Source organism: Protopterus annectens, chromosome 7.part0 (genome assembly GCF_019279795.1).
Source record: "Protopterus annectens isolate FY-2018-M chromosome 7.part0, PAN1.0, whole genome shotgun sequence".
Lineage (NCBI taxonomy): Eukaryota > Metazoa > Chordata > Ceratodontiformes > Protopteridae > Protopterus > Protopterus annectens.
Genome location: NC_056739.1, coordinates 153,707,894 through 153,720,453, shown reverse-complemented (window position 1 = coordinate 153,720,453; position 12,560 = coordinate 153,707,894). Strand labels below are relative to the sequence as shown.

The 12,560-nt window shown below is 45.3% G+C and overlaps 1 protein-coding gene across 3 annotated transcripts in view; it reads right to left on the bottom strand.

Moving 5' to 3' along the window:
- The window catches only part of CACNA1S (calcium voltage-gated channel subunit alpha1 S), a 3,469,037-nt gene that overhangs the window by 1,591,139 nt on the left and 1,865,338 nt on the right, over positions 1-12,560 (bottom strand). For all 3 annotated transcript variants that reach the window (XM_044076603.1, XM_044076604.1, XM_044076605.1), the window contains one exon: positions 4,704-4,756. In XM_044076603.1, coding sequence (XP_043932538.1) covers positions 4,704-4,756 — 53 coding nt within the window. The remainder of the gene's footprint in view (positions 1-4,703; positions 4,757-12,560) is intronic.

The following is a 12,560-nucleotide window of genomic DNA, read 5'->3' as shown; positions in this document are numbered from 1 at the left end:
TACTATTACTAAAAGTTTACGCAACTGTACTACATTCATCATACTGATCACTGCTGCAGTAAGCCATAGTTATATGGGCAGACTACCACAGCTTAAAGTGACTAGGAGAAGGAAGGATGAGGGTCCAGAATCCCCTGGAGAATGGTCCTAGCAAATCCTGCCCTAGACCTGGAGAAGGAATGTAGTCTGTAGTGCTTTGCAAAGGTAAGTACAGAGGGCCAAGTTGCTGCTTCAAGAGTATTTCTAGAATCCAACCCATTCCAAAAGGCCACAGATAAAGTCAAGGCCTTGGTAGAGTGAACCTTGTCACTGCCTAGAATTGCCTTGTTGTGCTGGGTATCACAAAATGTAATAGCATGAGACAACTGTATGGAAACAGTCTGCTTTTACACAAGTTCTTTCATCTTATCTTAAACAGCAAATGAAAATCTGATCAGAGTTCCTGAAAGTTTTAGTTTGTCAAGATAATATCTGAATTGTCCGTGAACAACCAAAGTATGAGGAATCATTCTCCCTTGTTTTTAGGTTCTGGATAGAAGACAGGGAGATGGACAGCTTGACTCAAAGTTAACTCAGACATCACTTTAAGCATAGATGAAATATTACATCCTAAGGAAACCCTATCTTTGCGAAAAATGAGATAAGGGCCAACCCACTATAACAAAGTGCAACCCAAATATTTCCTGCAGAAGTCAAACCACTCACCAAAACCATTTTACATGTTAAGAGGCTCAAGTGAGCCTAATACCTGGTTCAAATGGAGAATGAAAGAAAATTTTCAAGGCAGCATTAAGATCCCAAGGAGCCACCTGTTTTCTAGGAGGCTTGGTATGCAACACCTTTTTAAAACAGATTCACGTGTGAATGCATTGAAAGAGGGGGATCCATGGGCAGACATGCTAAATGTCCAAGAGGTGTACCTTGATGGAGGAGTAAAATAGGCCAAAGGTTAATAGCTCACAGAAATAGTGCAGAACTAGAGTAACCCTAGCCTTAAGAGTCCTTGTTCTTGTCTTGGCATCAGTAGCAAATCTTTTAAATTTGTTAATATACAATTTTCTAGTAGCAAGTTTTCTTGCCTTTTTTAATACATGCAGAACTTCCTCTGAAAATAGGTGGTTAAAATATAAAAGAATCTGTCATGCAGGCAGTTCATTATAGTTGCTCAGAGTTGGAATGAATCAAACACCTCCTGTCTTGTGTGAGTGGATCCACTCTGTGAGGAAGCCTGGGTTAATTTCACTTAGCCATTTTTAAAAGAAGGGATAGCCATTGCTGTCTGGGCCAGAATGGAGTCATCACAATCATCTTTGGAGAGTCCTGCTGATTCTTCAGAATGATCATGTATATTAGTGAAAAGGCTAGAAAGCACACAGGAAAATTCCTACTCAACAAAAAGAAATGGTGTCTCTTTTCCAAGCCTTCTTGCATGGAGTCCTGGAGTAGAATTTTGCCAAATGATTGTTGTGACTGGAAGCAAAAAGATCTACCTGAGTGTTCCCCACAGCTAGACAAAATCCTGGAAAGCCTCCTGGTTCACTTTTCATTCATGAGGATCTGCCCTGGTCCTGCTCAGCCTGTCTGCCACAAAATTTTGCTTTGACAGGATGTAAGATGCCAGTGGACTGAGACTGCACTGAAAAACTAAATCTCAGGCTACCATGGCTAGTCTGCATAGAGGGTAAGAGCTGGATACCCCCATTTGTTTACCTGCTTCATCATTGTGGTGTTGTCTTTAACAACTCGTAATAGTCCTGGGGACCACAAATGATTGAGAGAATTGAGATTAGTGTTATGACTGCCAACACCTCTTCTATGTTTATGTGTTTTGGTCGGTCTTTCTGTTGCAAAGATCCTGCACTTCACCACAGATATTGCTCCCCATGCAAAGTCTGAGGCATCTATTGTTACAGCCTGTACTGAAGCTGGAAGGGAAATGGGAAACCTGAATTTAGAAAAATGGTCTTTCTTCCAAATAATTTCCCTTCTTACAAGCCCCAAAACTGGAATCTAGAATGTTGGGGGATATTTGGGACCGTACTGATTTTAGGTACCATTTAATTTTTGTTATGCAGAGAATGTTGGGGGATATTAATGTTGGGAACGTACTGATTTTAGGTACCATTTAATTTTTGTCTTGTGGAGAATGTGAAAATGTTGGGGGATATTAATGTTGGGACCGTACTGATTTTAGGTGCCATTTAATTTTTGTTATGTGGAGAATGTTGGGGATATTAATGTTGGGAACGTACTGATTTTAGGTACCATTTAATTTTTGTCTTGTGGAGAATGTGAGAATGTTGGGGGATATTAATGCTGGGACCGTACTGATTTTAGGTACCATTTAATTTTTGTCATGTGGAGAATGTGAGAATGTTGGGGGATATTAATGTTGGGACCATAATGATTTTATGTATCATTTCAATGTCGTCATGTGGAGAATGTTGGGGGATATTAATGTTGGGACCGTACTGATTTTAGGTACCATTTCACTGTTGTCATGTGGAGTACTGATGGAGGGATCATGGGCATCACAGGTGGCACAAGACCAAGTATCCCAATTAATTCCCTTGCTGAGACATGTTTAAGTAGAAAAAAATAAAACTGCATTGAGTCCTACTCACCTGTAACAGTGGGTGTTCAAATTCCTCACTGCCTCAGTGGCACTTTGGGTTATCTACCATGGTAACCCAGTACTGTCCAGTTTTTAAAAGCTCAGCCCCCCTCCTTCCTTAGACAGCTGACTGGTTGAGCATATTCTGAGTGAAGCCTTCATATCACAGGAAATGATTGTTCAGGCTTTTTTGCTTCCAAAAAGGAGAGGAAATTACAAAAAGACAGAATAATCTAGCAAAAGCAAATTTTCAGTCAGTAGAAGTATCATATAAAAAACAAATCCAACACCCAAATTAAGAGGTTGACACCCACCTCAACTATGCACAATCTGGGGGATGGTGGGTGGGTGCTGCCACTGAGGCAGTGAGGAATTCTAACATCTACTGTTACAGGTAAATAGGACTTACACAGCTGTACTAAATTCATCATTCCCACTGCTTCAGTGGCATTTTGGGTAGATTCCCAAAGTTTACCCTATTTGGGAGGTAGAAGGATAAGGATCCAGGAGCCTCTGGAGAATAGTCCTAGCAAGCCTGTTCTGCACCTTGAAAAGCAATCTGGTTTGTAGTTGATTCTGAAGTTATGAACAGAGGACCAGGTTACTGCCTCTAGAATGCTTCTAGAGTCCACCCCTTTCCAATATGCTATCAAAAATAATAATACTCTAGCTGAGTGAGCCTTTACTTTGCCTGGAAGAGATTTACCATGGTGTGAGTAAAAGAAAACAATAGCATCAGACAGCCATTGTGCAATAGTTTGCTTAGAGACAGTTTCACCTTTTTAGCCCCAGTACAGAAGACAAACAACTGTTCAGCTTTCCTAAAGGGCTTTGTTCTGTCAAGGGAGTACCTAAGCTGGCAAGGTATGTAGAACATTTTCTCCCTTGTTTTTTTTTTTTGTGTGTCAGGATAGAACACTGTGAGACTGATGGTTTGATTCCCCACCTGGGAGGGAGGAAGTGGTTCTAGCATTCCTTGGTACAGTATGTGATGAAGGACAGGTCTGATCTGGAGAATGAGGAATAAGGATGAGGAATGATCCCCTGGAAAGGATGAATTTCTTCCACAGTCATCTATAACCCTGATGAATTATTTTCAGAACTCATTTGTCTGAAACAATCTCTTGCCCAGGAGAAATATGGATTCAGACCTTCTGGAAGAAAAACGGGGCCAGGATGAGGCAAGGCACAAAGTCTCTTGAATAGTCATTCAGAGTTGTTGGACCATCCTTGATTTTGGGAGGTTTATGACTTCTTTGAGGAACCTGAATTTTGCTGACTCTGTTTATTCTGTTTTTTTTTTTTGCCAAAACTAGATGAGGAGATAAAAAAGCCTTTGGACAATTTGGAAAGGAGAGATGAAAAATCTTAAGAGATTCACTGGATCAGCTTGTCCTTTCTTCACACTTTTTGATCACCTCTGCAGTAGAGGGGCTAAACAAATGTTTAACCAAGTGAGAATTTAAAATAATTTTTAACACCATCTCAGAGATTCTGAAAATGCAGCCATACAAACCTCCTCAAAACAGTACCAGTGGCCATAGCCCTGGAAGAAGTATCAACAGAAGCACACACACACACACACACACACACACACACACACACACACACACACACACACACACACACACTCTCTGCAAATAATGAGTAGTGACCTGTGCAGTAGAAGAAACTAAGTTATTTAAAGCAGATTTTCCAAAGAAGAAAAAACTGCAGATAAAACATTTCACAATTTGTCAGAACAAACTTCAACATGCTAAGGATAAATGTTAGTGCATGGGGAAGGAACCTAAAGGTTTGTAGACTGGCTGGATGTCCAGTGACCTTGGCAGAATACGTCTCATACAGTTATGGATAATTCAAAAGTGATCTAATGAAGAACACCACACTGATCTAGTTACATTAAGAAAATAAACAAACTACTGTTAAACTTTTATATATTAAAAATATATCCAGCAAATACATGCAGAGACATAACAGATAAAACATAAGAAACAAAAACTATGTTATACAGAATATAAATGAAGGGTAAACCAGAAAATTCCTAAATGCATGCACTTTGATTACCATGTAGAACAAACACGCTTACTTGCACTCTTCTGGTGTGATCTTGGAAACATCTGTGCAGCTAAAAAATTTGCCCTGAAATTATAAAAACAGCTTGATAAAAAAGAGCAGATTACAATATATTGTAGCATACTAATTACTATTATAAACATCATTTTGTTGACTCTGTTCCCCAAGCTGACGTCTCATTTCCTGGATACCTTCTCCTTTAGTGAGCCACTCTTTCCCCTTCCAATTGATTGACTCATTCTATCAGAATTAGCCAGTCAAACAGAACTTATAAAACACTTTTTTAAACTTTCACAGAGGTTTGTCTACCTTGAATTTTCTTTATAATACAGACAGGTGCGCAGGTAGTCTCGTTTAGCATGGAGTTGTCTGTGGGGTAAGAAGTGAATTCCCATAGAAAAATAGAAGTTATGTTCTTACCATAACGTTCCATGTTAGTTGTCTTCTTCTCGCCTTCTTTCTTGCTGGATGGGTTCGGAGCCGACCTCGGCTCCGACTCGGCCACTCTAAAAGCTCGAGAGTTGGTTCCACCGGCTCGAGGCTCCCCTTATATCCCACAATGCTAGGCGGTATTACTTCAGATCTCGTTTGTAAGCTATGCCCAGCCAAAATAACTCCAGAACCACTGGAAAAGGGAAAAACCCACCTCTATAAAAGGAAGAAGGTGACCTGAAAACCTGATGAAGGAATATATGCACAGTACAGCATATACCTATATACAATAGAGGTGGCAGAAAGAGAGGTCACAATCAAACTCCTCTAGGTCTGTCCAGGCTAGGGGGAAGGAGGGTGGGACGCAAGAAAGAAGGCGAGAAGAAGACAACTAACATGGAACGTTATGGTAAGAACTTTTAGTTATGTACTCACCATAACTTCAGATGTTTGGGATCCATCTCGCCTACATTCTGAATGATGGGTTCGGAGCCGATCCCTCGGCTCATGCCAAAGAGCGAAGTCTCTTATTGGCTGAGCTTACTATATCCCAGGATGCACTACCACCAGTCCCCCAGATCTAGTTTGTCCGCATACATGCACACATGCATACCCTGCTTATATAACATCGTCAGATGAAACAAGATAAAACAGTAGAGCTCAAAACCGTTCAATCTCTTCTGATCTGCAAGGCAGGGGAAGGAGGGTGGGTATCAGGAATGAGATGGATCCCAAACATCTGAAGTTATGGTGAGTACATAACTAAAAGATGTTATGTGATCCTATCTCGCCTACATTCTGAATGATGGGACAGCGTCCTAGCACCTGAATCCTGGGTGGCTCACTGGAAAACACTCCTGAGTACCGTGGAACCAAATGAAGCTCGTCCTTTAGATGCCACATCCAATTTGTAGTGGGAAATGAGCGTGTGCGGGTTGGACCAAGTAGCCGCAGCACAAATTTCGAAATAGCGAGCTTGGAATGAAAAGCTATAGAAGTAGCCATAGCTCTGGTAGAATGAGCTTTGATAGATGATGCAAGTTGCTTATTCAAGAAGAATAGGCCTGAGTTATGCAATCTCTGATCCATTTTGAGATTGTAGCTTTTGTGATGGTTTGGCCCAATTTATTATCTGAGAAGGACACAAACAACTGGTCTGACTTACGAAGTTGCTGAGTCCTGTCTAAATAGAAGCGTAATTGCCTGTGAACATCCAATTTATGGAGAGTGTATTCTGCTTCATTAGAGAATTTTGGAAAGAAAACTGGTAGTTCTAGAGATTGTTGAAGACAGAAACTAGAGCAGACCTTTGGGACAAAGGATGGGTTAGGCCTAAGTGATACTCTATCTTTGTGGAAAATCAAATACGGTGGTTTAATAGACAGGGCTTGAAGCTCCGAGACCCTTCTTGCCGAAGTAATAGCCACTAAAAATGCCGTTTTCCATGACAGATATTTTAACTCGTAGCAGCCGGTTCAAAGGGGAGATGTTAATGGCGCAGCACCAAATCAAGATCCCACGGAGGTGCAGGATGAAAAACTGGTGGTCTTAACAGGCTCGCACCTTTAATGAATGTTTTGCATAATCTGCTGCTCATCAAGGGAGGATCCGTGGATTCATGGAATTTAGAGATAGCAGCTAGTTGAACTTTAATAGTTGAGACAGAAGATCCCTGATTAAATAGGGATGTTAAGAATTTCAAAACCTCTGGGACAGGAGCAGTGATAGGGTCTAAGCCCTTGAGTTGAGCCCAGATAGCAAACCTCTTCCACTTACTGAGGTACAATTTGTTAGTGGTAGGTTTGTGGGCCGAAGATAAAATGTGAACAACTTCCGGGTCTAGTGTGTGACTTCTAACTAAGGTTGGAAGTGGAGGAGCCAAGCTGTCAATTTCAGAGATTGAAGTGACTGATGCCAATGTCCCGACTGATGGATTAGCAAATCCGGGATCATGTCTAAGGTCCACGGATCGTCCACTGCATGCTTTTTCAGGTAAGGAAACCATATCTGACGAGGCCAGTATGGGGCAATCAGAATCATTGAAGACCCTAGCTGAGAAGCTTTTTGAATAACTTTGGGAAGGAGTGGAATTGGAGGAAAGGCATAAAGCAACCCTGTTGGCCAAGGTTGTGCTAGAGCATCCATGGCTGGTACTTCCTGATGTGGGATCAAGGAGAAGAACCTTTGGCACTTGGTGTTTTGTGGAGTCGCAAATAGGTCGCAGCACGGCGTCCCCCATCTCTTGAAAACCTGGGCTGCTACTGCGCGGTTTAGAGACCATTCGTGCGGGGAGAGAATTGTCCTGCTTAACTTGTCCGCCAATACATTTGACTTTCCCGGGATGTGGGTCGCTACCAAGAAGCGGTTGGTAGCTACAGCCCATTCCCACACTCTCATGGCCTCTCTGCAAAGGGGATACGATCTGGTCCCTCCTTGTTTGTTCAGATACCAAACCACCGACATGTTGTCTGTGTGGATGGCGATAATGCCCTGAGGAAGGAACTTGTGTAAGGCCTGTAGGGATAGAAGTACAGCCCTCATCTCCAACACGTTGATGTGGAGAAGAGCTTCGTCCGGAAGCCAGGATCCCTGAACTAGCCTGCCCAGACAATGCCCCCCCCACCCTATCTGGGAGGCATCTGTCGTCAGGGTAACCACTGGAGGGGGGAGAACAAAGGGTTTTCCCTGATCCAGGTTGGATGTCTGAAGCCACCAGCGAAGGTCCCTTTTGCATATTTCCGTAATCATGATGTGATGATTGAGGGGAAGATCTTGGAAGGACCATTGAGTTGATAAGAGCCACTGAAGAATCCTCATGTGTAACCTTGCTAGAGGAACTAAGAGTACCGTGGCAGACATTGAGCCTAGAACCTGTAGGACCATCCTGGCTGGGGCTTTGGATCTTGAGATCAGAGCTAGAACTTGGCCCTGTAAAGTTCGAATCCTTTCGGCAGGAAGAAAGACACGCATCAATCTTGAGTCTATCTCTGCTCCTATAAACTTTATGCTGAGAGGGCAGCAAGACAGACTTTGACCAATTGAATGTAATCCCTAGGGAAACACCCAGGAGATGGTGGCTTTGAGGTTGTCCATAAGTAGATGCCTGGTGGTGGCAGTCAGGAGCCAGTCGTCGAGATAGGGAAACACTTGGAATCCAAGACTCCTCAGGTGAGCCGTCACTACTGCCAAACACTTGGTGAACACCCTGGGGGCTGTGGTGAGACCAAAGGGCAGAGCACAAAATTGGTAATGACTGGTTCCCAGGCTGAAGCGCAGATACCTTCTGGACGCCTGATGTATCGGTATGTGATAATAGGCGTCCTTGAGGTCTATGGAGCACATCCAAACATCCTTCTCCAACAACGGGAGAATGGATTGCAACGTGACCATTCGGAATTTGGATTTCGTGACGGATAGGTTTAGTCTGCTGAGATCCAATATTGGTCTCAGGTCCCCTGTCTTTTTTGGCACTAAAAAGAACCTGGAGTAATTTCCTGATCCGATTTGGTCTGTGGGGACCGGTTGGATGACTCCTTTTTCCAGCAGCTTTGAAGCTTCTGCGGCTGCTATTTCCCTTTGACTGGGTGGTGGGTCCGGGATTCTCTTGGACGAAGGGGGTGAAAACTTGAATGGGATGGTGTAACCTCCGGCAATTATCCGAAGCACCCATCTGTCCTGAGTGATTGACTCCCAGGCTTCTAGGTGCTTGGCAAAACGACACCCGACTGGCTCTGGAGCAGCACAGCCGGGCAATCCCTCATGTTGTATGGGAGGCTGAAGAGCCACGAAAGGACTCGCGGTCTCCAGAATTGCGGGGCCCTCTGCCGCCTCTGGGACGGCGTCTCCCTGAAAAATTTCCCCGCCCTCTGCCTCTGGACGGGGAATCTTCCTGCTGTTGGGAGAAAAACTTGCGAGATTTTCGAACCACATTTTCCCCTCCTTTGGCCTTGGGGTAAGGCCGAAGGGAGTGGAATAACGGGCCCTACGGCAGATAACGTTTTCCCTCTTGCTCACAGCGGGTAAGGGTGTCTTTCACCTTGGGTCCAAACAATGAGGACCCATCAAAGGGAGCGTCGGAAGGAAGACTTGAAGGCCTCCAAACTGACACAAGCGGAGCCAGGCTTGTCTCCGAGAGCAACGCCTGTGCCTGCCGCTCTACGCCGCATAAGAAATGAGCCTCATGGACGAGTTAGCAATTGACGTAAGGATAGCCAACTGAGAGCTAACGGACTGGGCTAGCTGCTCAGGTAGGTTACCCGAGAGGGAGTCTGACAACTCCTTGACCAGATCCCTCTGAAGCCTGGTAAAATGTGCCAAATAATTCAGAGACCTTAAAGTAAAGGCCGCTGAAGTCAGGGTGCGCTTTCCGTACCTATCCATACTCCTAGACTCCTTATTAGGAGGATGGATGGACGTTGAAGCCTCTGCCACGTCCTGTTGTGTAGCAGATGCCACCACCATGGCATCTACAGCCACGCCTTTAGTAAGGAACTCCTTCTCGGGGAGCAGATAAGAATTTGTTTGGGCGAGAAGGGACTGGTTCCACGGTATCCGGTGTTCCACGCCGCCGACAAACTAAATCCAGAAGCTCGTCGAAGGCGGAGACACCCAGGAGGCGGAGGGCTGAGCCCCAAAGCCTTGAGGAGCACTGATTCGTCCGCAGAGGGTTTGGACATCCAGCCGCCTCGTTGTTTGAGGATCTCTAAGATGTCTGCAAAGGAGACATCGTCCGAGGACGACTTAGGGTACCCCTCCGCATCATCCATATCCGTGTCCGATGTAATAGACTCGGGGGAGTCCACGTGCTTCCTCTTGCACGATCTCTTCCTTGGGGGTTCCTCTGGAGATGACTCGAAGAACCCTCAGGAAGAGGGAACCCCACTGGGGGTAACCTCAGGCCTCGGGGCTCCGCTGGCTACGGACAGGGGAACTGCCAAAGACCCAGTCTCCACGCCTAGGGAAGGTGCTGGTAAAACCGGAGAGATGGCCGAAGAGGATTTGGCCAAGGCACTCCTCATGGCTCTGAAAGCCGGACCTCCAGAATCCTGGGAGCGTCCAGTCTCCGGGCCATGATAGTAGACGGAAGTCCCGCAGCGAAGCACCGAGAGAGGCTCGGAACCGAAAGCATCGGTCCCGAAACATCACCCTCAGGTCCAGCCGAAGAAGTCCGTACCAAACTCGGACCCGAGGCCGGGTTGGAGTAAGGGTCGGAGCCGACCCTGAGATCTCCACCGGCTCCAAGAGCACCTGCTCCGGAGCCAAGCAGTCGGAGGAGGAATAGCAATGGGGTGGGTCATGGTCATCGGCTCCGAAGCCAACTGGGTCGGAGCGAAACAAATTTTGGAAGACTGGGGACTGGAAAAGTCTTTGGAGCACCCTGTCTATATCAGAATCCGACATTCTCGAAGACCGAGAGGAAACAGAACGGGTTCGAGAAGACCTCTCCCTCGGCCCCAAGGCGACTCGATGAGAATCGGCGCCGAGGAAACACACACACCAGATTCCATCGGTGCCGAGGTAGACTTCGGCGCCGAGGAGGAAGTGTCTGAGCGGGCGACCCTTGTCGGCTCCGAGAGCAGTGGAGCCGACGAAGGTGACCCGCCTCTCGATGCCCCAGCCATCGGCTCCGAAGCCCGAGGAGTCGATACTGGAGGCATCGAGGCAGACCGTTCCGACCTCGGCTCCGAAGTCTTTGGAGCCGAAGGAGAGGCCTGCCTAGGTCTCTTGGCAGTCGGATCCGACGGACTGGTCGGAGCAAGCCCTTTCTTTGGCAGGAGTCGGAGCGAAGACAAGGCTTCTTCAAAAGAGGGTTTAATCAACCCTTTAAGAATTAATTTATTTTTCCTCTCCTGGAGGACCCTAGAGGAAAAAGCGTGACATACGCTGCATGACTCCTGCAAGTGCTTTGCCCCTAAACAATACACACACAGTAGATGGTCATCAGTAACAGACATCTTAAAAGCACATTTAGAACATTTCTTGAAGCCCGAAGGCCTATGGGGTTGAGACATGTTGATACACAAATCTAGTCACTCTGACAGGAAAGTACACTAAATTTTAACTACTGATATAAGCTAACAGTAATAAATAAAGCCGACTCTTCCTGTAAAAAGAACAGGTAACTCTAATCCAATTTGAACAATTATTAGAGACCCTGTAAAATATTAACAGTCCGGGAAGGCCCTGAATGGAGGGGGGCCGAAAACAAACTGAACTCAATCACACACAACAAATCCAAGTCCAAATCGTACACAAAGTTAGCGATAGCTGTTACAGCTTTTGTGAGCAAAAACTGCAAAAAACTGACAGAAAAGTTAGTTTAATAAACTACTTAGCCCAGCCAGCTCGAGACCACGTCTTCGCAGGGAAGCGGCAAACGAGATCTGGGGGACTGGTGGTAGTGCATCCTGGGATATAGTAAGCTCAGCCAATAAGAGACTTCGCTCTTTGGCATAAGCGTGCCGAGTCGGAGCCGAGGGATCGGCTCCGAACCCATCATTCAGAATGTAGGCGAGATAGGATCACATAACATCATAACTTCTATATGTTAAGTTGTCCATCTCACCTTCATTCTTGCTGGATGGGACCGCGTCCCTAGCACCTTGTCCCGGGTGGCCTATCGGAACAGACTCTTGAGAACAGTGGAACCAAAGTTAGCTCTATGTCTAGAAGCTAAATCCAACTTATAATGAGAAATGAAAGTGTGAGGAGTAGCCCAAGTAGCCGCTGCACAAATGGTGTCAATAGGCAGCCTGTCTTGGACGGCTATAGAAGTAGCCAAAGCTCTGGTGGAGTGGGCCTTAGGTTTGTTAGGCAGCTTTTGGTGTCTAATTTCATAAACAAAGGAAATCAGAGATGTTAGCCATCTGGAGAGTGATACCTTCGAAACTGAAAGTCCCTTTCTGCCTTCTGCATAAGAGACAAACAACTGGTCAGTTTTCCTGATCTGTTTGGTTCTATCCAAATAATACCTTAACTGACGATGAACATCTAGCCAATGCAATTTTTGTTCAGACCTGTTAGAAAAGTTAGGAAAAACACAGGGAGGTCAATGCTTTGATTTAGGTTAGACGAGAGGCTACTTTAGGTAAAAAGGATGGATTGGTTCGTAAGGACACCCTGTCTTTATGAAAGAATAGATACGGTGGTCGACTGCTGAGTGCATGAAGTTCTGAGACCCTTCTAGCTGAAGTAATGGCTACCAGAAAGAGAGTCTTCCAGGATAGCAATTTCAATGAACAGGAAGCTGCAGGTTCGAAAGGGGGAAGAATCAAAGATGTGAGAACTAAATTAAGGTCCCAAGAAGGAGGAGGATTTCTTATAGGAGGTCTGAGAAGAAAAACTCCCTTCAAAAAAGCTTTGCAAAGCTTGTGAGACATGATGGCAGAATCTGAAATGCCCACATGAAAGTTAGAAATTGCTGCCAATTGAACTTTAA